We start from the raw sequence: 23,680 nt of genomic DNA on the forward strand, positions 1-23,680 counted from the left end.
TAATATTTTTCTAACTTTCCATGATTTTTCAAGTTAATAAATTAGCGTTTCACTTTTTAACAAATTCCACTTCGAATATGATAAATATAATACGTAGCTTAATTTTATTTATTATTTTTAATTTATCACTACAGAAGTTACTAAATACAATAAATAATTTAAAGAAATTTCTTCTCTGCTTAATTTCCACAATCTCTCAAGCAATTTATTACAAATTACGTAAATACTTCAATTTAGCATTTTAAATATCATTTTTCAACAGAATCGAGAAACGAAAATAATGCCAAATATCCAAATATACGACTTAGCCAAGTTAAATTCGACGAAATAAGGAAAATATCGCCCTATCGACGACTAATTTACCATCGAAATCGATACAATCCCTGTTTAATTCTCGGCCTTGCTTTTTACGATACGCGTGAAAGTCGCAACCGAGTCCACGAAGAGCCATATTCGAGAGAAAATAAAAATGACCCCCATTCGAGGGACCAGTTTACGTGTTTTCTCGAACCACGTGAAACAGGAGAAACCAGGCTCTGTATTACGTTCGAATTAACGGGCTTTCGATTGATCATGGAATCATTAATCGGTCGTAGAAACAGGTAATACATCTACGTTTCTCAACGAGTTGAACATTCTACATGCTCTCGATTTTTTTTTTCTTTTTACGAAGATAGTACTCGTTCTTAGTGTTGAAATCAAAACAGACTTCGTTTATGTGAAATTCTTTTGATGTTTCAATGCTCAACTGGAATCTTTCTTATGGAGAATTTTTAACGCGTTTGTGAAAGGAGTTTTATTTCAATCAACGAATATATTAATATCCATTAATTCACGTATATAGATTGTGTGATTAATGCAACGTAACGTATTAAGATGTAATACGTGTAATTGATATAGCGTGAATAATCACGCGCTATAATACGAGATATACGAATCTCAACGTGTCTTTATTTCTTTTAGAAATATGTATATTTTCTTACCGTATAGATTTAAACGAATCTTCGTGAAATAACAATTTAATAAAAATAGTTTAATACGACAATTGAAACAAGGTATCGATACTACGACATAAAAAATATCTTTAGACTCGTTGAAATTTCTTCGATATCTTTTAATGCAATCTGTAATTCTTTCTGTGTCTTTCTATGTCTTTCTTCTTCCACTGAAGTGGAACCGAAAAGTAAATGAGAAATAATCTTAACTGTATCGTTCTATGACTTTCTGTGTTCTAACTTCGCTATCGACACTTCCGAAATTCAAAATTTCGAAATTCCTATCACACAATCGCACTTCTATTATTAGCGAAAAATTGATAAATTGTGACAGTAACAAACTTCCTAGAAGAAAATTTATATAAATTACAAGCTATTAATTAATTACAACTTATTAATTTAATTATAATTTAGAATTATAAAACGGACACCTGATGTTATTAATCAACAAGTTACTGCGCATATTTCGCTCATGATCATCGTTTTCCTTCGCGCGATAGTACGTAATTTTCTTTTGAAGACGAATTGCATATTTACCTAATCTCGAATATTGCGATTTTATCCATCGATGATCATCGATCGGCTAGATCTTTCGACCACCGTAGGGAAGCGAGGGTATAGCGAGTTCGTTGAATCGAGAAATTTTCAGCCGCGTTGCGCCGGTCGCCGCGAAATATTATCGACGTCTGTTGCCCGCGGGCCTACCGCGTCATTGGTTGCCGAAAATTAACATGCGAACGAGCCAGGAAATATCGGACGAATTAAAAAACCGAGCGAAATGGGCGAAAAAAGGAAAGAGAATACGAGTTCGACGGGGATTGGAGAGAAAGTTCATTCGAAATAAAAAAAAAAAAAAAAAAAGAAAAGAGAAAAATATATGGGTGGAAAAAAATAAATATCAAAGGAGCTCCAGGCGACCTCTCCCCTTCCCTCTGTGTACTCGTGCAACCTCCACAACCCCTTCGTTGTATCCGTGTTTTTCTCACTCACCCTGCGCAACCCTTTGTCGTTTGTCTCTGTTGCGCCCTCCTCGAAATCCTGTCGATCATCCGCACCTTTTGGCAAGCGTGCAACAACTGGTTGCGCGACAGGGAGATGTGCAACTCGGGAAATAGAGCCGCGTTTAGGCTGCTGGAATACGGCTTTGTGCGTGGGGTTGTGGACTCGTGTGCAACAGGCACGAGCTGATACTCGCGCTGCGAAGTTGATGTTGAGAAGCTACAGGGGTGAATCGGATGGTTGTAGTTTATCGTGATCGAATAATTTATTCATTGCTGTTTTCATTATATTTCTTTCCGTTTCTTTCTTTTCGCGGCTTTGTTAGCGCTTTTAGAAGTTTTGTTCCATAATGTTCCTTCCGATGTTTTATAATTTTGCTTTTTATTATTCTTATTTATTGTCGTCTACGTCGTGTTTTGATTTGATTTACATTTCTATATTTCTTTATCTTTCTATTTTTTTCTTTGTCTCCGTCCCTTGTTAAGTGAATAGTTTAGATATGTTGAATAGATTGTAGATCTTTTTTACATTTACGCTTTTTACGTTATTTTCATTGGCCATTCTCTGTGCTACGTTTTACTTTCGTTTAAATTGGCAAGTTCTTCTACGGATGTTCCCTTTTCTGTCTTTTTTACTTTGTTTCGAACTTTTCCGTTTCTAACGATCTTATCTCTTTTCTTTTTTTTTTTTTTTGTCTGTTTGTTTCAGGTAAGACATGAACTCTTTTCCTTCAATATCAGTCTGGTGAGTCCAAAAGACAGCAAAGTCTAACAGTAAGTCGAAAATAGACTTTCCTTTCCGCTATTATTCTTTTTCATTATGGAACAACATAATAATTCCTGAGAAATTCTATAAAAGAACGATAAAACGATTAATCTTAGATGTTTTATAAATGAAATTTGAATTTTATCAAAAAGGGCAACGAATTAATTTACGCAGTTAATAAATCAAGGTTTACTAAAAATTCTTATACAACATATATCACTTTAATCTCGTTATTTCATTCCTTAACTAACACTTACGTAACACTTCACGCTTAATAATTACAATTAATATAATTAACTTTCGGAAGCGTGTTTCAAGGAATAAATTCTTCAACTGTAAAATACTCTGCACGCTAACGAAACATTACTTTACGCGTAAAAACAATTAACGAATATACTAGTAGCATCAAATTCTTCAGATATCTTTGAACAAACGCATTTCAATTAATCCAAAATTGCATTCGAAACACAGTGACGTAACCAACATGTGGCAATGTGGCATAATAAGCGGTTAAATACTGTTAACGATCCACCAACAGAAAATTGTATCCTCAACCACGTAACGATCACTTTTACTGGCCTGTGTTGGCGCACAAACTCGGCACACAAACCTATTAATTCCAGTGGACTGTCATTCGTGATGTATTAGCGTGTAAACTCATATTAATTTGAGCATTTCCTCGTTACGAAATCGTTACAACCCACGGTTTTTTCTTTCTCGTGCTATGCATCTAGACTTTCACCCATACATAAACCATAATCGACCCTTTGCAACAAAAAATTATTAAACAGTTATATTCGTTTTATCAAATTTAAAAAAAGTTATCGATGAATCGTTGGGTTGGAGTTTGCAACAAGTATTGTACCGATAATGATATCGTGATTATTATACTTTGTCGTATTTCTTCCTTTTTTTTATTACTTATCGTAATCTTTATGGAAAAGTTAGATAGTTTTCACGAGCTTTGTACAGCCGTAAAAACTATTCGAAGAAATTGATTATCGGAAAAGAGGAAAAATTTGTGAACGAAAGTGTCGTGAAGTTACGAATGACGAAAAATCTACCTCCAGTCACGTCTTTGTTAAATCCACTCGAAACTTTTCCAATAATATGTTATAAGAATGCATTTAACTCGATACTTTGTATGTGCCGGTAATGTATCAACAATTTTACTAAAAATTGCATACAATTTCAAATTTATTATCTACGCCAAATATGAAAAGCTTCGTTGAACGTAGATGTGCCAACACTTTTAAGCGGGAATGTACGAGCAAAGTTTTCATTATTTAGTCGACAAGGGCTCATACCAACCATGTTACGCCACCATTATCTGCGTTTTCCCTTGCGTCACCCCATGTCTGCCTGCCGTGCTTCACTCAAAACAATCGTCCCTGGATCTCCCTCTTTCTCGCAAACACTTTTTCCCTCTCATATTTATTTTTTCTTAGCTATTAATTCCTAATATTAATTCCTCGATTGTAACTTGCTACTTGTGGTTCGTTGCAGCATCGAATAAAGATACGATTATCGTTTTTGGTTAATTTATACTGCGAAATCAACCCCTGTCGAAATTTTCAACGGTGTGGCTCAGTTTTATATTGGAAAGTTCTTCGATTGTGTACCATTGCTTTTTCAATATGATGTTTCCTTGTTTCTCTAATTTGATAGCTGAATTTTAGAACAGAGGAAGAGGGAGGGAAGCTTGGAATAATTCGGCCAGTTTGGGCTGCATTGCTTATTAAAATTGTCGCCTGAAAATTCGATTTTCATATCGAGAATTTCTTCAATATTTTTTCACATAATAATTCCTCCAAGTTTCGTTATTCCATATTACTGAAATTCACTGTTTCTGTCCACGATATTTTAGATATTCAATTATTTCCCGTAAATACTTCCTCTGCTATTCGCTGCACAAAAATCCACCAAACTCAACGAAACCTGCATCAAAACCATATATACAGCCTCCACTCGCAAAACCCACAAATCAAATGCGTTCTTACCTCGAAGCACCCAATCGACACCAGAGCTAGCCAGCCGCGAGCACGCCTTTTTATCCTTCCGTGATGACCGAAGCCGCGAAAAATGGAAAAGCACGGGAATACAGCCCCGTGGGGAAAAGATAGAGAGAGATAGCTCTGCTCGCCAGCGAATTATTTTCGTTCGCATAAACAAAGTCACGACTTGAAAGGGGAGTTTAAATTGTTCGCTAGTTTTACGTGCCCGCGGCTCTCTGTACCACCCCACCTTTCTCCACCCCTTTTTCACCCAACCAGGCCCAGTCTATCTTGCTCCCACCATTTCGTCCAACCGATCTGCTCATCCTCGTCGCTCTCACCGCGCGAGACTAGCATCCCGGCGTTGTTACCGGTGCTGTTGCCGCTGTCCATCAGGAAAGATCCCGGGATACGAGCCTGCGCTTGAAGCCCATTGATTAACCGTTGTCTGCTGCATGTTGCGAGCGTTCGTAGCGAGTAACAGACGGAGAGGGTTGGACCAGCTGGACCAGCAAGCAGAAGAGGACAGAGGATGCACGCGGATAGATGGCGGGAGGAAGAGAGAGGAAACGAGTGGTGACCACGAGCAACGTTTATGAAAACTTTCTGCATCGACTGCACCATAGCCACGAATAAAATAACGCCCTGGATTATTCCAACCCTCTACCCAGGCCACTTCCCTCCGAACAACCCCAGTCAGCGGATGAACGGATCCTTCCTTCCTTCTGGCGAGCTGAGTGTTGTGGCCCAGGCTTACAGAGTAGGAGTCAAGTATTGTACAGGCTGATTCACAAATACGACGCTTCAGGGGATGAACATATACATCGAACTGAGTATTTTATTATATGGATAGCGGTGTGCGAATTACGGATAATTGAAGAAAATGTTCTAAGTGTAGAGAGCGTTGAATAATTAAGAGATAATGGTCGTGATCGATGTCTTGCAGTTGTATTAGGCTGAGGTTCATTTAGAATTGGTATATAGTAGGTCATAGTCTAAGGTATTATTTATTTATATGTATTAGTATTGATACAAGCGAAGTAGGCAAACTGTATCTTTGAATCTAAAGTTGTTATTAAACAATTGAACATTTTTTTATAATCTGATAGTGCAAGTATATCATATAACGTGCTGGTTGACGTCTTGGGGTTGTATTAGGCTGAGGTTCATTTAGGATTGGTATATAGTAGGTCGTAGTCTAAGGTATTATTTATTTATATGTATTAGTATTGATACAAGCGAAGTAGGCAAACTGTATCTTGGAATCTAAAGTTGTTATTAAAAAATTGAACATTTTTTTATAATCTGATAGTACAAGTATATCATATAACGTGCTGGTTGATGTCTTGGGGTTGTATTAGGCTGAGGTTCATTTAGGATTGGTATATAGTAGGTCGTAGTCTAAGGTATTATTTATTTATATGTATTAGTATTGATACAAGCGAAGCAGGCAAATTGTATCTTGGAATCTAAAGTTGTTATTGAACAATTGAACATTTTTTTATAATCTTCTGGTACAAGTATTTAACGTGTTGGTTGACGTCTTGAAGGTGTAGACTTATTAGTCTTCGCTTCATTTTAGAATCCTAGTTAAGTAATTCAACGTTCTTTTACAATGAGAGAGTATATATAGTGAGCTAAATATTATGTGTAGTAAAATGTATAATATTAAATTATCTCATAGCGGGTATGCTTGGTGGCTTGGTGTGCTCATAAAACTAATAACAAATAATAACAATGCGTAAAATATATTACAATCAATTTATACGTGGTGAACAGGATACAGTTGTTGAACATATTTGTTTCAATATGAATTAAAGTGTTAAGAAGATATGGCTGATTATTTAAACTAACAGCAGACTAATATGTAGTAACAGTAATATGTGTCTTGAATTATAAGATGGGTATACTTAAGAGTACTAGGAAACTTCATTCGACTTTTGAAATTATCACGTCAGAATATGTAAAATGTAAATTAAGTGAGACTATGAATTATTGCTTTAACTGGGACCGAAGTGGAAAGTCTGATGTCTATATTGTTGCTTCCAACTACAACGAGTCTAGTGCACGAGTTGTTTATGCGGAGGTCAGTGACTGTTTAATGCATCTTCGTGATTCGACTAACGCTTGTTAGAGTATTCTTCGCCTCGAAGACGACTCTTGAGTATTGCGTTGCATGGTGGAGCCAGTGGAAAGTGGAGCTGACGAGTTGAAGTGAGTTGATTGTAATGATCATCCTATTAGCGACCAGCTTTGTACGTGGTGGGTCTGTAGAAATTTTCTGGTTTCTTATATTCTGATTTATACACGTGGTATACAGGTTTCTGCTTTCTTATGTCCTGATTCTGGTCGCGTTTAATGAAAATTGTCTGCCTTTTGTAGAGAAACAGAATAATTGAAATTTTGCATTTTGTAAATCGTTATAGAAAAGTGGAATAAGTGTAATTTGCAATTGCATTTTCAGATGTTTTTATTAAAATATAGAGTAACTAAAAATTGTTTGAAATATATGCTTCATTGTTTCTTTTACTCTTTTTAAATGTCAGAATAACAAAGTAAAATTTTACTGGCAGATTCGGATATTAAAATAGTAGATTACGTGATGTCGTGTTTATTATGCATTTGAATATTGTGATAAACATAAAACGGAAATGGAACGCTTAAAATTCATTCGTGTTTCATTCGAAAATTAACATTCAACTTTTGTAGATAAATAACACGATCGATACGGCTATACAATATCATTGGGAAAAAATGGCTGTTACTTTATTCTTTCGAACGATCATAAACAGTAGCAAAAATTAACGCGTTCGACAATCGAAGTTTTCATTAGTTTAATCGGGAAAGTTTTGTATCTATTTGTCTTATCTCAAACCGGAACTTCAAAAATTCAATTTATAAGTAAGAATCTCGTCGACGATAAACTTCACCTGTGTGTAAGAAGAGATCGAAATCTTCAGTCATCGAGGTAGCTAATTAGTGCGAAGGGACGAAGTTCGGAAAATTAAGCAAAACCTAGCAAAGAGAAAGAAACCTGGTTCTACTAGTTAAATTCTCAAAGTTTTAATTCGCTACAAATTGTATTAATTCATTCCAAATACAAATACATAGCTATTCTCATGTAACTGTAATTCACATAGTAATACTAGCATAAGCGACTAAATTTCTATTTTCATAACGAGGATAAAGAAGAGTAGTAAATTCGTATATTCGACGGCACTCAACATCATTTAAAATCCTAAATAGCCAATATGTGAGTCGTATTATAAAATAAGTCACAAAACGCTTTACGTGATTTTTATTGTAGATTTTTAGCACCAACATTGAATTAAAATTACATGTATGTAAAAGTATTTACATATAAATTAATTTACCTAAAAGTATAGAGTTTTCCATATCATTTAGTAGTATGTACATACTATCATACGATTATTTACAAAAATTTGATACTATGTAAATGAAATACAGAATCTCACCAAATCATGAAAGATAATAGTATGTGTAAATACTTTTCATATTTTTAATATCTGTATTTTCTTTACCTTATTAGACATATTTTTCATATACGCGAAACATACAATTAGCTGTTACAAAGAGCTCGAGAAAGATTGGAGAATTCTATTCGAAAGAACAGAGAAACACCATAAAGGGAAGGAAAACCTGATGATACAAGTCATCCACTCCGTGGATTTCTTTCGTGCGCGTGGATAGCTGCGGATTGGCACGATCTCCTGGCCCAACTATACAATCGGTAACGAAGCCAGCAAGGACACCGGAGTGTCTTTCGCGCCTGTTCACCTCGAGAAAGTTAAGGCCGGCATCGCAGTCTGCCGGTCTCTCCGACAACTAAAGAGAATTACTTTCGAACTCTCGTAGACCGATAAAACAGGCCCTCTCGTTCGGCGTGCACGCCAGCCTGCCGAACCTAAAAACTTTCCGCGCTCGTAAATGAGTCGGCCTGTCGGAGCCAGCGAGTTTTATGAGCCATTTGCATCCGGCTTTAAAAGTGCCGCGAGTCCTGCAATTAAAGGCGCGCCCGCTGCATCCTGGATCCACGTCCCGGTATTCGACCCTCAGCGTTTTTTGACGCTCACCCCCTTTCGCTCGCCGCTTTCCACAATTTCAGACTTTACGCTCTCCCCCGCCTCTGGGAAAACCACTCGCGCATGGAACGACCGAATGGAACCCTCCTGCGGATCCTGGAGACAGGATCGCCTCTCTTTTAGTTCTCTTCCTTCGTACTTGCCTTCTTTAGCTCTCTTTCGAGACGAGTCGATGCTATTTTATTGTCTTGGTTTGATGAGGTTAGGTTCGTATCATAGGATGGTCAGAAACAAGGACGAAGGAGGTAGTTTGTGTGAGTTGATCATTGCTTGAGCCTTGGTGAAGCAGCATTGGATCTAACAGAAGCAAAGAGCGGTTAGAAGAGTCGAGTTTTGTGCAAGACGAAGAACAGAGAATTATTTTTCTCAAACAGGAACAATATTCTTTTAGCGTACAATTACTTTCTAAGCCTTAAAGACGTTCTCACAGTAAGAGATCATAAGGGATACGTGAAAGTATCAAACGACGCCGTATACAATCTTCAAACTGATGATGCTGATCAAAAGATGTATCTCGTAGTGAAAATATTAATTAACGCCACATGGGACCTTCAGGCTCGTGATCTATGGGCCCTGAGCCTGTAACAAACGCTAAACCGGTTGATGAATCCAAATAGAACAAGAGACAGAGTGTCGGGCGAAATGTTTAATCATTCGAAAGTCGTTGCAAGCTACATTCGCGAATATTCTTCCATAATTTTCGAGCCTATTTACCTACGATCTTCTTACGATTCTCATGAAAAAAGAGATTCACGCGTGCGCGAATGGAAACAGAAACGACGGAAATGAAAAGGAGCGAAGCATATCAACGGGGCTGGCTAGGGTAAAAATGCCAGACGAGATTGGATTCTTGAAAATAGCTCGTGCGAGCCCCAGCTGATTACCAGTTTCGTTGATGGATTCTTAGGCCAACCCTCTGCCCTCTCGCGCTCCACAGTTTCGCCAATCCACGTCCGCCAAATCTGCGACAATCGTCGTTCCTCGCTGTGTGCTACTGCTCTGATTTTATGACCATTTTGGATAAACGATTCTGGTATTTGTGTGCGCATAATATTGGCAGATCGGCTGGTCTCATGGACCAATCGCAGTTCTACACGCACCTGAGCTACCCCAATCGTAGATACTTTACGATCGCTTGGAAACCGGGATGACTTTCTTGGGAATTTTGTCCCTTGGATCAGCGTAACGAAGGCTAAGCTTGATTTACATAGCTGAAATTGATGTATCGTGACGATGAATCATTGTGATGGAAATCGTTCGTCGTAAAGACGAGTTTCTTTGGATATTATTGTTGACTCAAAGCAGGCTCGAATAATTAACGCACTTTCTAAATATAATTTTTCAAACAGGAGATATATACAGTCTCAGAATTCAAGAGTCTCAGAAAATCTTTTGTTTTTAGCAGAACGTTGATATTTGACGCGGATTATGAATTTTAAATTACAGGCAATTTTCAGTAGAATTGATAATGGCTGTAAGAGGTGCGACGCGTATATTGTTTTTATCGTATAAATACTAGTAGTTCTGGTATTAATAAGAATATATCTTGTTGCTGATCATGATTGCTGTTCTGTTATCGAAAATGTACAATAACCGCTTGATCAACCGTCACAGAAATAATTGAAAACACTAGAACAACGGAACAAAAAATATATCGCTATAATACGCGAGCGTGGATAGTCCGGCGCAATGGAACGCGTCGTCTTCGTTGAATTCTCGGAAATGAAACTACAAAGAGTCAGTTTTATTTCAGCCCCGGTTGCGTTTGACACGGAGCGGAAATGTGGGATATTTATCTCGATGGTAAATAATATGTTCCGTATACTCGTTGGCGAATTTTCGCGATTCGAATCAGCATAATTTCAACGCGTCCAGCGCATCCATGTATTTAATTAGCAGCAAAAAGTGGTCGATCGATGAAACGACGTCAAAGTAATAGGAAAATTATTAAAAATCGAGGGACACTACGCGCGCGATTGCACGGTCCATCCCCTGCTGTTCCATCCCCTCGAATTTCCTGCTATTCGGATTGTCAAATGAGCCGGAAGCTGTGAACCGCCCAATAATTCGCGCGTCTCGCACTCTGCATCATTTTAAACACGTTAAAGACTTAAGTCTCTTTTCAAATATTCTCTCACTAGAACCAATTTTTCTCTTTCTCGATTTTTATACGTTTATGAAAAACCTCGAACTGCAAAAATACACAGAATGCATATAATACAAAAAGATATCGAACGAAACAAATCTCTGCTTAGATTCTGTTTCTTCAAGGAGCATTCAGACGATCCATATTATCGTCAATATTATTTTCAATATTTATGCTTGTCGACATTATATTGGCAATATACGTATATTGATCGCTTGGAGTCTAAAAGGTCTTTTACGTACGATAATGTTGAGAATCTTAAATATCGTTAATAATGTCAGAACGCTTCTCCATATACGTTTGATAAAAATTTCAATTTACATAGACCTTCGCATTCTAATGGGTGAAATTTCGTTGATTTTCTGATTTTGTTACTCGCTTCGCTAGAAATTCTACACTGGCAGAATATTTCTCTGTTAATTTTTCACAGTCAGTATTTAGCTCGTCCTTTGAATTAAGGACAATAAGAAGCAGAGGTTCAAACTTCGTTTGTTCATTCCTTGCTTTACCTCGTCTGTCTTTACCACCCTTCTTTTTTAAAGTTCGAATCCTTTATTCGTTCTTTGTGATCAGTTTTCTTCGCTGGTGTATCGAAAGGCGATGGAGAAGATAAAATTCTAGCGTTAGGAGAAAGACAGATTTCACGAGTTTAATGGACGTTCGTTATTTTTTTCCAGGATGGCGCGTGCCAACCGGGGGAATCGCGCAATTTTCAACAAAAGCAACTTTTAATTATTCAGCAATTTTCTTCGTTAACCGTTCCTCATTAGCGAATGGCTACTAAAGGGCAGTCATCCCCCTCTTCTCTAGCCCCGCATCTCTTTCTCTCTCATTAAAGATACATTTCATCGAGAACTTTTGAAACTAATTCACTTTAATTTCGCGTAAGGTCTATCGTTCCATTATATTAAAGTACCGAGTTCCGTTGCGTTGGTAACCGGCCGGCAGAATTGTTGGCAGCAATCGATGCAAACAATTTTCGGCTGTTTTATTGTTGGGACGTTGCATTCTTCCAGAAAAGTAACGATCAATATCACCGGAGCAATACAGACCGGTATTTTCTGATATTCTAATTGCAATTCTTACAATTTTTAATTCCAATCGTTACGATTTTAATTGCGAGTGTAGTCGTTGTGTTTCTTTTTAATTGCAAACACGTGTAATCTAAATAATTTTTCCTCAAACACCACTGTTCTTTATTCTTGTTTGAAATAGCAAAGCGAACGTCGTGAATCTCTAAACTTCAATTTGAGCAGAATTTTCGAAAAATATATTTCTTGCGTCGATCGTACAAATATATGAGAAATGAAACTAATCTTTCAGTTTATACTCAAATTATACCGAAATAGAAGAACTCAATAATCATCGTTGTTATTGTAATTTAAAAATTCTCTTCGACGAGTACTTGGTAGAACATTATATGTATAAAATGTTAAGACGTTAAATAGAATATTATAAATATTAATACATATTGGATGAAATATTATAAATATTAATAGACATGGAATAAAATATTATAACAAGAAATTTATATCTGTGTACAAGATATGTGTTCGAACATTTTTGTGAGGCTATGTAGATCTCTTTAGGGATGAGAAATCTTAGGATGTAAAAGAATAACGTGAGAGGATAACGACAAGAGTAAAAGTTTGATTAAACGCGTAACACGAAAAGTGTAATCAAGTATACGGTAATTTGTCGCTCGTACCATAATGAAAGATCATTCGAAACACGTCGAAAGCGATACGTGCCCAGACTCGCAGCTACGCCATAAATTAAAACGGGAGAGTTCGATGAGTTGATCATACGTCGCTTACATCAAAGGTTTCCAACCATGTGAGGAAAATAAGGACGCGTATCTTAATCAGGTTTGTCTAATTCGGAAGAACGTGTCTTGCAATTCGTGTCACTCGTTACTCGCTGGGACCTTTTTTCCTTCTTCTTTCCTAACACTCGTAGCATTTATGCTTAGGAGTACTTGCACCCTAAATACACGTGTATACGTTTGAATTAAAATGAATTATTTAGCGTCACGTGGCTAATTTTATTGAACTACGAAGTGTAATTTGGTCTACGAAAAAGGATATTAATTATCGTTGCTGAGTTTGTTATTTCTGGTTGTTTGACCAAAATAAAATTTAAAATACAAAATGCAAAAAATTATTTAAAATACAATCTAGCCAAAGGAGTTTTCTCATGAGAACATTACTAGTATCCTCAAAGTTAGAACAAAAGAGACAAAATCTTCGTAGTATTAAAACAAGAAAAGCAAAAGACATACAATGTATCTGTTAAAAAGTTGTCCGACAGATAATTAATTTCGCTAAAATAGGATCTCGTTTGCGAAAAATCATAATCTAAACTCGATTCTTCTATCTCGATATTCGATTAGGACACCTAGAAAACATAATACGCCAATCATGCTCACGCATACAGTTTATTTCCAGAATTCTTAATTATGTTTACATTTCCTGTCAGATTATTTCGTTACAGTCGCGATGATTCATTCGCTTAACTATATAGCACGGTATACACAGTCCTTGTCGCATGGCTACTTATCAGTTCGACTAAATCGTGTTTATATTATGTACACAGAAAATATTTTTTCATTGGGTGGTACACGCAAAAAAGAAAAAGAATATGTTTTTCTCCTCTCCATTTTTTTTTAATTATAAAAATCACGAAAGATCTATCTAAAAAAGAAAAAAAAACTATACATTAATACGTACTTGCAGCTTTAGCAGCCATTTCAATAATGCCCCGATTTTATCGAAAAATAAATTCGATTTAAGTAATAACCTGATAATGTGTTATATGGCAATCTCTGCCCTCCAATTTTATATCTACATACTCATTCCTGTGTTGCTTTTTTATAAAAAATATTCAGACTGATAATAATTTTTATCCGATTCGTGGTTCGCTGCGTTAGGTTTGATTCGGTTAGTGGTAGGAAAAAAAGGTTAAGTAGATAAATGTACCTGCTCGATCGTTTCTAGTCGATTATTCGTCGATGTTTAATCGAAATTGAATTTTTATGAACTCATTAACAGGCTGCGGATTTTTATGCATTTCACTATAGGAAATTTAGAACTACAAAAATGTACATAATGCAAAAATATACAAAATATCGAAAGTACAGTACATAACATAATATTCAGTGGCTGAAATAAATTTTCACTCACATTCAGATAATTTGTCTAATCATTTAGGTTTATAAAAATACGAATTTGCATAAAACTCTATAGTCTGCTCGTTGCTGTTTCCTTCCCTTTTCGTTGTAGCAATGTAACCAACTTTTTTTCAAAATCTTTATTTCGTACAATAAATGTAAATCAATATCAGCTGAAATTTGCACGAGAATTTCCCCTATGCATATCTGCTTATCACCGTACATACAGATACAAACTGTTCTTTTTTTCTTCGCAAATAAGTTCGAACTTTTCATAAATAAACTATTTCGTCGTGATCATCGTCTCTCTAAAAAGAGAGATCAGCATGATCGTTAATATCGTCTCACTATTACAATGAGCCAAACACAAGAACGATCGATCGGACTCGAAACGACGGAGTCAATGAAACGAGAAATGCGCGACGATGGTTTTCAGAAGACAAACCGTGGTCACAAACGGACGACACGTTATTATTAATTGCCAGCAAACTTGCTGTTGTCGTATTTCGTTCGGCTCGCGGTGCGTGCACAATTCTATTAGCGGATATCGAGTCTTGAAAGCGTTGACTTTTGGCCATACCGCCGCGCGAACAATGTTGCTTCGCCTTTGTTCCTTTTCTCTCCTTTTTTCTCATTCGTTCCGCCGTCTATCAGTAGCCTATTGTGATTTAAGTGCATCGACGATGAAACGTCATGATCGACGATTGACAGTAAATTAACTGTTTGTCTCGTAACGATATATCTTATTTTCTTTCTTCTTCCTTCTTTTTTCTTTCCCAGCTTCGATTAGCTCGGTTAATTCATCGTGGAAGAGCGAGGCATTCAGAAGCCAAAGTAATTAACTGTAATTTTTGGAAGTTCGTTAATTTTGAAACTTCAATATTTTGTATTGATATCGAACCTTTTAGAAATCAGACGATATCGTGTGGAATATATCGAGGAATTATTTATTAAGAAAATTTATTATACGTACACGTTTATTCGTAATTTTCGTTTGTAATGTTAGAACATTTACAGGTGAATTTACAGTTCTTCTTGTATTAGTTTCTGGGGTCTATAATATTGCACGCTTTAACAATTTTCTAATACAAGAAGAACTATCATTCTTGCAAATTCGACGAACGTAAACGATCAGGAGTGAGAGCTCCATGAAACTTACTCTCTTCGATCATTTATTGAGACTTGTACAACTCGACGATTCTTTCGTAAAGGAGTTAACACTTTTGGAACTATAATTTTTCCTGCAAATTTATTGACTAAAAAATCGCCAGAGATCGAGCGAAAGAAGATCAAGAAACAAACCTTCGTAAAAAAACTACCCTTTTAAATTTTTCAATAACCTGCGTTACTCAATCATCGTTATAAATCAAAAAGTTCATAGGAAAGGAAGCATAACTTTTCCAAAGCAAAGTCAATTCCCCGGAAAAGTGACTATGAATCAATCGAGAAAGAGTGGAAAATCAAGAGGATCAAAAAATACCACTGTGAAAACCATCCCCTTTGACCATATCGCAGCCCTGTGTTTGCTTGTTCGGTAGCGTTTTCACGATAACGCAGAGCCGCGTCGAGTTGTTTGCCGTGGCACAATAATTTCCCGGGTCCATTATCGCGCGTATAATCGCGATCGTTCCACGTGTAATCGCAATTGTTGCACGTATGACCGATCGTCAATTGGTTCGTTGCTAAGCGAAGCGTCAGGCCTTGGGGCGAACGCGATGCAATTACGCAGTAGCCGAGCGCGATTGTAAGACATAAGCTGATCGAATGGATGCGCGCGCGTGGTTCGTTGTTTAAGCGAATAATCACCATGGATTCGACGGAGTTCACAACTCTGGGGAAACAGTTCGATATAGCCTGACGTTCTTTGTGGGATTTAACAGATTCACCGCCATTACGGTCGCTGGTGATTAACAGATGGAAACTTTCGTGTCTATATGTTGAAATCGTACAATACGTGATTATGATTTTATTATACGCTAGCGAATATCGTTTGGAACGGATAGCCATTTGTCGACAACTAGTTAGAAATAATATAAAAATTTCATCGATACGTTTATTTTGCACTGCAAATAAAGCGAAGAGAGTGTAATGGAAAAAAATATGAAAAACAATTTCCACATACTTGCGGCAATTTTATTTCATATGATTTTATTATACGCTAGCCAATATCGTTTGGAACGGATAGCCATTTGTCGGGAATTAATTAGGAGTAACGCAAAAATTTCATTAATACGTTCATTTTAAACTACAAACGAAGAGAAAAGAATATAAACTCAAGAAATATAGAAAAACAATTACTATACATCCGGAGCGATGATGTTCCCAAAATTACGACCATCTGTTTCATATTATAAATTTACACGGACTGTAAATTCTTTCCTCCGTCAGAGTTGTCCGTTCTCTAACGTCAAGAAAAACGATGAAACACGTAAAATAATAAGAAATTCCTAAATCGAGCCGCTAGTGCGTCCATGAAGATCAACAATTTCACCGACTATTTAACTCGTCTCTACCAAGTTATCAAGTTAAAATCGTGAAAGTCTAGTCATCCGTTGTCAATCAAAGAACATCTCAGGGCGTATCCACGGCTTAAGCACACGTGTATAACGAAGTTCTCTGTTTACGATGCGAAGTATCGCGGGGAGTCTCGATCCAAGATGGATCGAACAGCGCTGTTCGTCGAATCCCCGTACAGGTGAGCTCGTCTCGCGTATTATTACCTGACCGGGGAAAACTCGACTACCTCCGCCGTAAAGATCGACTAGTGCACTGGCATCGCTCTTTATTTTCATGACGTAGAGAGAACGAAGGAGGGATGTACCTCGTCCCAAATGCGATCTCATCAACGATTAAGAACCGCACCGAGGATTGAAGCGCCGTCTTCTTCCGCGTCGAGTTAGTGGAAGGGAAGAAAGATCGCGAGCGGTCGTCCTTCTTCAAGACTCTTCGCTTTTACTGACGCAGCGGTGCTCATAGAGCCTTTCTTTCTTTAATTCTTTTCGTCTTTCGTCGTTTATATTTACGAGTGAAGTACGTTTTGATTTTGTCTCGGCTCGAGTACATCGTCTCCGATGGAATTTAATCCAATAAGAATGTTGCGATTGGAGTTACGGTTTGTCTGTCTTCAGATGGTTCCAGTGAATTTGTACAGAAGGAATGGAATGGTGCGGGTAGTTAGGAGTGTGATTGCGTTTGCATGCGAAGATATTCGAGTTTTGGAAAGGTGGAATGTTCGGCGATGGATTTCTTGAGTTTGAGGAACAGGAACCTCAACTGTCTGAGCGCGTACGTCTGGTTTTATGACCTCGGCGTTCTTTAAATGGATGTCGTTTCTTGTGCCAATGACATAGAGTTTGCGTGCACATCACTCAAAGATCGTTCCTATTGTTGAAGATAATCCATTAGATCGGAGCAACCAAACAGATTTCCGAAGCGAACGATTTTACTGATCGACTGATTTGCGTGTTTCACAACTTGTAATATGCTCTTATCCAGAGTGTCCTTGTTTAAAATCTCGTATACTCTTCTAGGATGGTAGCTTGCAAATCTTAGTTACTACGGGTAGCAATTACTTGACTATTGAGTAGCTCAATTACTACAGTGAAGTAACTTTGTCGACTTTTTGTGTAACATATGAAATGTCTTTTATTAGTTTTCGTTTTCCGTTTATTATTTCAGTTTATTATTTCGTTTATTATTATAAGACTTCATTTATCTGAACGCGTTGAGAACAATCGATGTAACCATAATTCTAAGTAATTATGATTTTTATTCAGATAATACGACTTTACGTCCAGGTGTACTAGGAGCTTGAAATTTCGTTCCAACTAAATGATACGAAATAATTCCATTATAATTCGTTGAATATTACATATGTTACTATATTATCATTAATAACACATATCACGGATTTAATTTATAACTTGAAAATTATCAAATGATCTCGCTTAATAATGCACATATTAAAACGTGAATCTGCGTGCTATCATCCTATGAAACAGGACCAAATTGGAAATCAGGCACCGCGGTATGTCCTGTCGAATTCGTGGCACTTAAACTGTCCATCGTTTCCTCTAGTTTTTAAACAAACTCCGCCTCATTCTTCATCGAACAGCTTATTCTATAAACCAACCTAGTGGCACTTCGGACAAATTCTATCGTATCCTTTTTAATCTTACTTCGACTATTCGTCTCTATATTAATTACATTCGCGATTGCTATATCGATATTCTACGCTAACATTCACCGTCATTCACTCATACAATGTTACATAGGTAGATCAAAAAGAAATACAGGACTGCCTTGTTATAATTGGGAGAGTGATGCTACATGACCCGACTTGTACATGTGACGAAGGATCGTCAATTAATAACGAAAATTCGTGTGCTCTATCTGTATGAAAGTGTGAAAGAATGTGCACTTATTCATACATTTTATTTTAGCTCTATGAATACATAGAACTACATACAACTAATTGACTTCGATGTGAAAACTAGACAGTATCAACTAACGAAGCGACGAAACATATTATTTGACCGCATATCGCGTTCAACTGTTCCTTCTCCGATAGTTTTCTGAATTTATACTGAATAGAAAGAAACAATTGCACATACTCATTTGTAAGAATGACGCGTTTCCAAGTTACGTTCGACTATATTTGGGATAACAAAGGTACACGTACAAGTTCGTGCATCTTCTAAAGAAATTCTAAAGAAATCCTATCGTTCTTAGGATTTCCTGTAACACTATTATCCTGGTTAACTGGCCAGATATGATCTCGAACCCCAATCAGCTAACAAGGCATTTCTGTGTATCCACTTCTTCCCAGTTCCAACTATTCGCAAAACGGTCGACACGATCGTCTTATCTACCAAGAAAATACAAGTCCATCCAGACAGGTTCTCCGTCAATGAAACAAATCCTTGGAGCAGTCTCTTCCTTCCTTTTTGCCAGACGAATCAGTGATGCGACCGATCAGTCACGTCGGCAATAGACGAGAACGCAGCCTCCGCTTCTTAGCTTCATTTCCGCCTAACGAAGATATTTTCAAGAAGCTCCTTAGTGATGAGTCTATGTGGTCTCGTTGGACTCTCCGTGGGTCTGCCATAAAGACGGCTGTTGATGGCGTACAACTTGGGACTGAGTTCACATCTGACGTTGAACCACCAATCGCAGACAAACACTGCTTGACTGAATTGTGTACCATTTGGGCAAAGAAAAGTCGCCTGGCGGCCGTCTATGTCGCAGTAATGCCACGCTTGGCATCTTGTTTCCACGTCCGCGAAGAAGCCTGGGTATGGCTGGTCGTCGCAGTAGAAATTCGTGTAGGGAACTTTGCCAAGCACTGGATAATCCGTGCCTGCTCGACCTGTAAGTTTACCAGAGAGTTTGGTTAGTTGATGCTACTTCAATGGGTCGTTGATATTTTTCTTGTTCAATAGAGAGAAGAATAGATGGTTCATTCTATTATTGGGAACGACAAGAAAGGAAGTGCAAGAGAACTGGTAAGAAGATGGTTGTAAGATGCCATCTTTTAGGATGATTTGTTGAGACGTTCGAGATCTTGTCGCGTCTTAATTTGATTTGGATTGATTTTTGCTTTTTTAGGAAAAATTTCTGGTTACTTCTTGGGCAAGAATTGTTTCTAGATTGTTTATAACTTCATTCGCCTATATATATAACATGGATATAATTAAACATATGACATAATTCAGTTTCAATTTGACGTTACAATACAATCAGATCATGTGATCTTCGGGTTTCAGTCAGGACAGACTGGAAACTGTTTCAAGCTCGCACCAACGAACTGCAACGTTCACGAAACTTCGAAACAAAATCTGAAACAGCACTCTTCCTCCTTTACTACTTTAAAAGTCGCGAGTACCAAATTGCTACGAGAAGTCTACATGTCGACAAACTGCAGTAACAATCATCTTCATCTTCAAAGACGATTCCTAAAATCCACCCGTCCAAACATTATACTTCGGTTCAAGATGATTATCCTGTGAAGGCGGTAGACGACGTCGTGTTTTATCCGAAAATCTCATTAACTGACATAACAAGATACAGGACGATTCCGAGGGACGATAGCTGGCGAATAGAAGGAGGAAACAGAGAGAAGAGGATCTTTCCCCTCGAACCGATCGCGGAAATCACGAGACGGCGAGCGGATCGAGCAAAGCTCTCTCTGCGAGAGGCCTGCGCTTTCGATTGTATCCTCGATTAATTGGTGGAAATGCCGCGAGGTCGAGATGCACCGCGCGTGTTCGGCCCAGCTGACACGTGTATTACCTGTACAAAGCAGCCACCTGTATTACCTGCACAAAGCAGTCACCTCGCCAGGTATCGACGTGTGCACGTCGACGGCAGCCAAATCCCCGATCTGCCGACGCGTCTACTGCTTAACGATGCATGCAACATGCTTCCCCCGACCTGTTTACACCATGGCGAGTAGAGATCCCCCACCGTTTAATCCATCGGATTATCGTGGATCTGTTTGACCATCCTCGAAGATGATTCTGTTTGCTAGGATCCTGGGGTGGAGGAGGTATTGTTACAGATATCGCGGAATTGTGGTGAATTTAGGGGCGAAAGAAGAAACGAAATTGTTGGAAAGTTTGGAAGTGACGTTGTACAATTTTAGATAATTAACATTTCGAGAGTATACTAAAATGATGGGGAATCCAGGGTGGAAGATTTGAGAAGTAATTGCCTCTTTGTTAGGATTTAATAAGGAGAAGATTTTTCAGAGTATTATGAAGATTCTCGGCTTGTGTTATAATAACTTTAAGCTCCCTTTATAGTAGTATATTAACGTGCAAGGTTAGCGCTTTGAAGATGATAGTATACCTCGTAATGATAGTAGTAAATTCATAAAGTTAATTAATAGAGGTATTCAGGCTTCGACAACTGGGATTTTCGCTTGTTTCCTTAAAGTATTTAGTCTTTTACATTAGAGCCTGGAATTTTAAGAAGCTTGAATTTCAAATCGAATAATAAAAATTCTATTGTTTATTTTTCAACGATCAATAGAATATATTTAGTTGCTTATGTAGTAACAAATTTCTGTGTCGAATTTCTACGAATTTACGGTTTCGATTGTGCTTTCGGGCCTTTATTTGCTCATATTCGTGGCAATTCGATTATTCTGTCACGCGATACGTATTTAATCCTACTGATTTTATTCGAATAATATCACAACCTTGTTATATCATGGTCCGTATATTCCACGCGTTATTTATATAATAATAATAGAGATAGCTAGTAGCACGGTGAACAAAAAGAGGAAAAAAGCTTGATCTGGATAACGCAGTAGATTGGGACAAGCATCTGAAGAGCGAATTGTCTCTGGATCAAACCTTAATCCAGTAAACCGGCCGGCTGATCCTTTTTCCTCCCTACAATTTGTATTCTCAAGGGAAACTGCGATTTGCATTCATAGAGTTCTCCACGCTTTCCTCGAGTCCAGCTCACAGTTCCAAAGAACTATCCTTTTTTTTCTATAAAGAACGCGATTATCGAAGGTGCTACTTATTTACGCCGTTGCAAATAACACTTTGTACTTTACTATCGAATAGTGATATGTAATGTTTATAAATACTGTAGTATCGTAAACTATTATAATTAGGTTATTAATAATAAATGGATTAAACAGACGTTAATTAAATAGAAAACAATGGTTATTTAACATGGACTAATCGTAACAAGGTACTATAATCAAGACAACTAGATAATTAATTAACAATTCTCGTTAACGCAAATTCAACTCTCTCTTAACAACGCTAACAACACTATCTCGACAACGTAATCCGCACTCTCTGACTTCTCAACTCATACTGCTGTTAATTCGTTTATTGTCCCCTAGCAACCCCTTGTCTTTTGTCTTAGCCTCACTACGCACATGCTCAGCAACCGCTTGTTTATAATTCACACCTCAGCAACCGGTTGTTTACAATCCGCATGACGCCCCCAGGCCCCTGGTTCACGATACTACAATACCATAAACTTTGAAAAAATATTTCCATCTAAAGCTATTTCTCTGCTATTGAATGCTTTTGAAATTTCGATAGTTCCGTTCATTTCCACAAGTAACCATATCGTCGTCGTCAGTTAGCATTTCTTAGCTATATATCCAAGTGAAAATTCCGAAACCCCTGCGAAATATCACAAACAGATCCAGAAAGAAATATACAGACCCCTTACGAATTTAGCGATGCTTAACGATGATAATTAAAATCTGAAGAATGCGCGGCGAATTATAAAGACGTCGTTCCACGGAGCAACTAGAACGCAAGAAGCACGGGACGGTAGCTAAGGTGTGGGAGTGGAAGGCGGCAGAGGAAGGATGGAAACGGAAGGAAGCATCGGCAAATATTTCATGAACACAACGAGTGACCCGCATAAAGAAGGAAATTGCTCTAAGAATCTTCAGTCTCGAATTGCTGGGCTGGAATAAATAAGCAAAACTCGTGGTGCACGCGAATCAAAGCGCGCGCGTTTTCCTGGCGCGGCTGCTTCTCTCTCTCCCTCCCTCTTCCACCGTCGCTTTGTCCAGCGTTCGTTTCCTTTCCTCGTCGAACAAATTCCTCCTAACGAGGGAGTCTCGTCGATAATAGACACCTTTTGCCTCTTTAGTCTGTCTGGATCTTCTCCGACAATTGTGAACTCGCATGGAAATATACGCGAGCCTCTTTTTCTTCTCATACCATTTTACTTTATTATCATCGCCCTCTTTTTACCTACACCTGCTCGCGAAAGTGCGCGAATTTTTATCATAGAAAATTTGTATGTATGCTCGTGTAGCTCGTATTATATAGAACATTTTGAAATTATATTAGCACTACATTGATGTTTAAAGACAGTCTAAACATGTGTATACACGTTACAAGATATTTATTGCAAACGTATGTTCAGTAAAAATTTAGTATACAGCATGAATGTATATCTAAAACATATATTAAGTATTTTGTATTAAATCTGTCTCAATCGAATATCAAGGCTTATTGATATAACGAATAACTGTGTGTTTAAATACTTTTGTAATCTCTGTGAAATATATACTTACTCTATATACAGGGTATCTCAGTTAAACGAGATCACACAATTACCTTCCTTATTTACGATTGCATAAAAAAGCTTCTCAGCATAAAGTATTGCATATATAACAACGGAAAGAATTTTTTCTCAAATTCATTCTTTTTAGAAAATTTCGATATGTACGTGTATTTGCAGATTTGCTTGATGCTTTACCAATATGCATAGTGATGACACTCGAGTGAATGAAAAAATGTTTCGTATTCATAAAAGGTGTCTATAAGTGTTGGAATACTTTCGTAAGCCTCTATACGTTTCCCTCCGTTTGCTTCTGTCAGTTTCTCTTTTTATATGCATTGGCTTTTTGCTTTGTATCGCGTTCGAACATATCCTACGAAGGGAAAACTCTGTTTGCTTTGCGTCATCTTATCGTGCGACGAGGATCATATTTTATGGAAATAGTGTAATACGACTGC

General features: G+C 37.5%; 2 protein-coding genes and 1 long non-coding RNA gene across 3 annotated transcripts in view; 2 read left to right on the top strand and 1 right to left on the bottom strand.

Annotated features, from left to right (window-relative positions):
- qin (tudor domain-containing protein qin) overlaps window positions 1–23,680 on the top strand; it is a 316,271-nt gene that overhangs the window by 168,803 nt on the left and 123,788 nt on the right. The window lies entirely within an intron of this gene.
- LOC138183582 (uncharacterized) overlaps window positions 1–23,680 on the top strand; it is a 207,550-nt gene that overhangs the window by 96,329 nt on the left and 87,541 nt on the right. Inside the window, exon 3 of the long non-coding RNA XR_011174083.1 lies at window positions 2,703–2,767. This is a non-coding gene — a long non-coding RNA (uncharacterized LOC138183582). The remainder of the gene's footprint in view (window positions 1–2,702; window positions 2,768–23,680) is intronic.
- The window catches only part of LOC138183575 (uncharacterized), a 115,383-nt gene continuing 110,445 nt past the window's right edge, over window positions 18,743–23,680 (bottom strand). The window contains exon 3 of the mRNA XM_069120717.1: window positions 18,743–19,539. Within this exon, the coding sequence (XP_068976818.1) occupies window positions 19,193–19,539 (347 nt within the window). The 3' untranslated portion in view covers window positions 18,743–19,192. The remainder of the gene's footprint in view (window positions 19,540–23,680) is intronic.

This window comes from Bombus flavifrons, chromosome 9 (genome assembly GCF_040668555.2).
Source record: "Bombus flavifrons isolate JBK064 chromosome 9, iyBomFlav1_principal, whole genome shotgun sequence".
Classification (NCBI taxonomy): Eukaryota; Metazoa; Arthropoda; class Insecta; order Hymenoptera; family Apidae; genus Bombus; species Bombus flavifrons.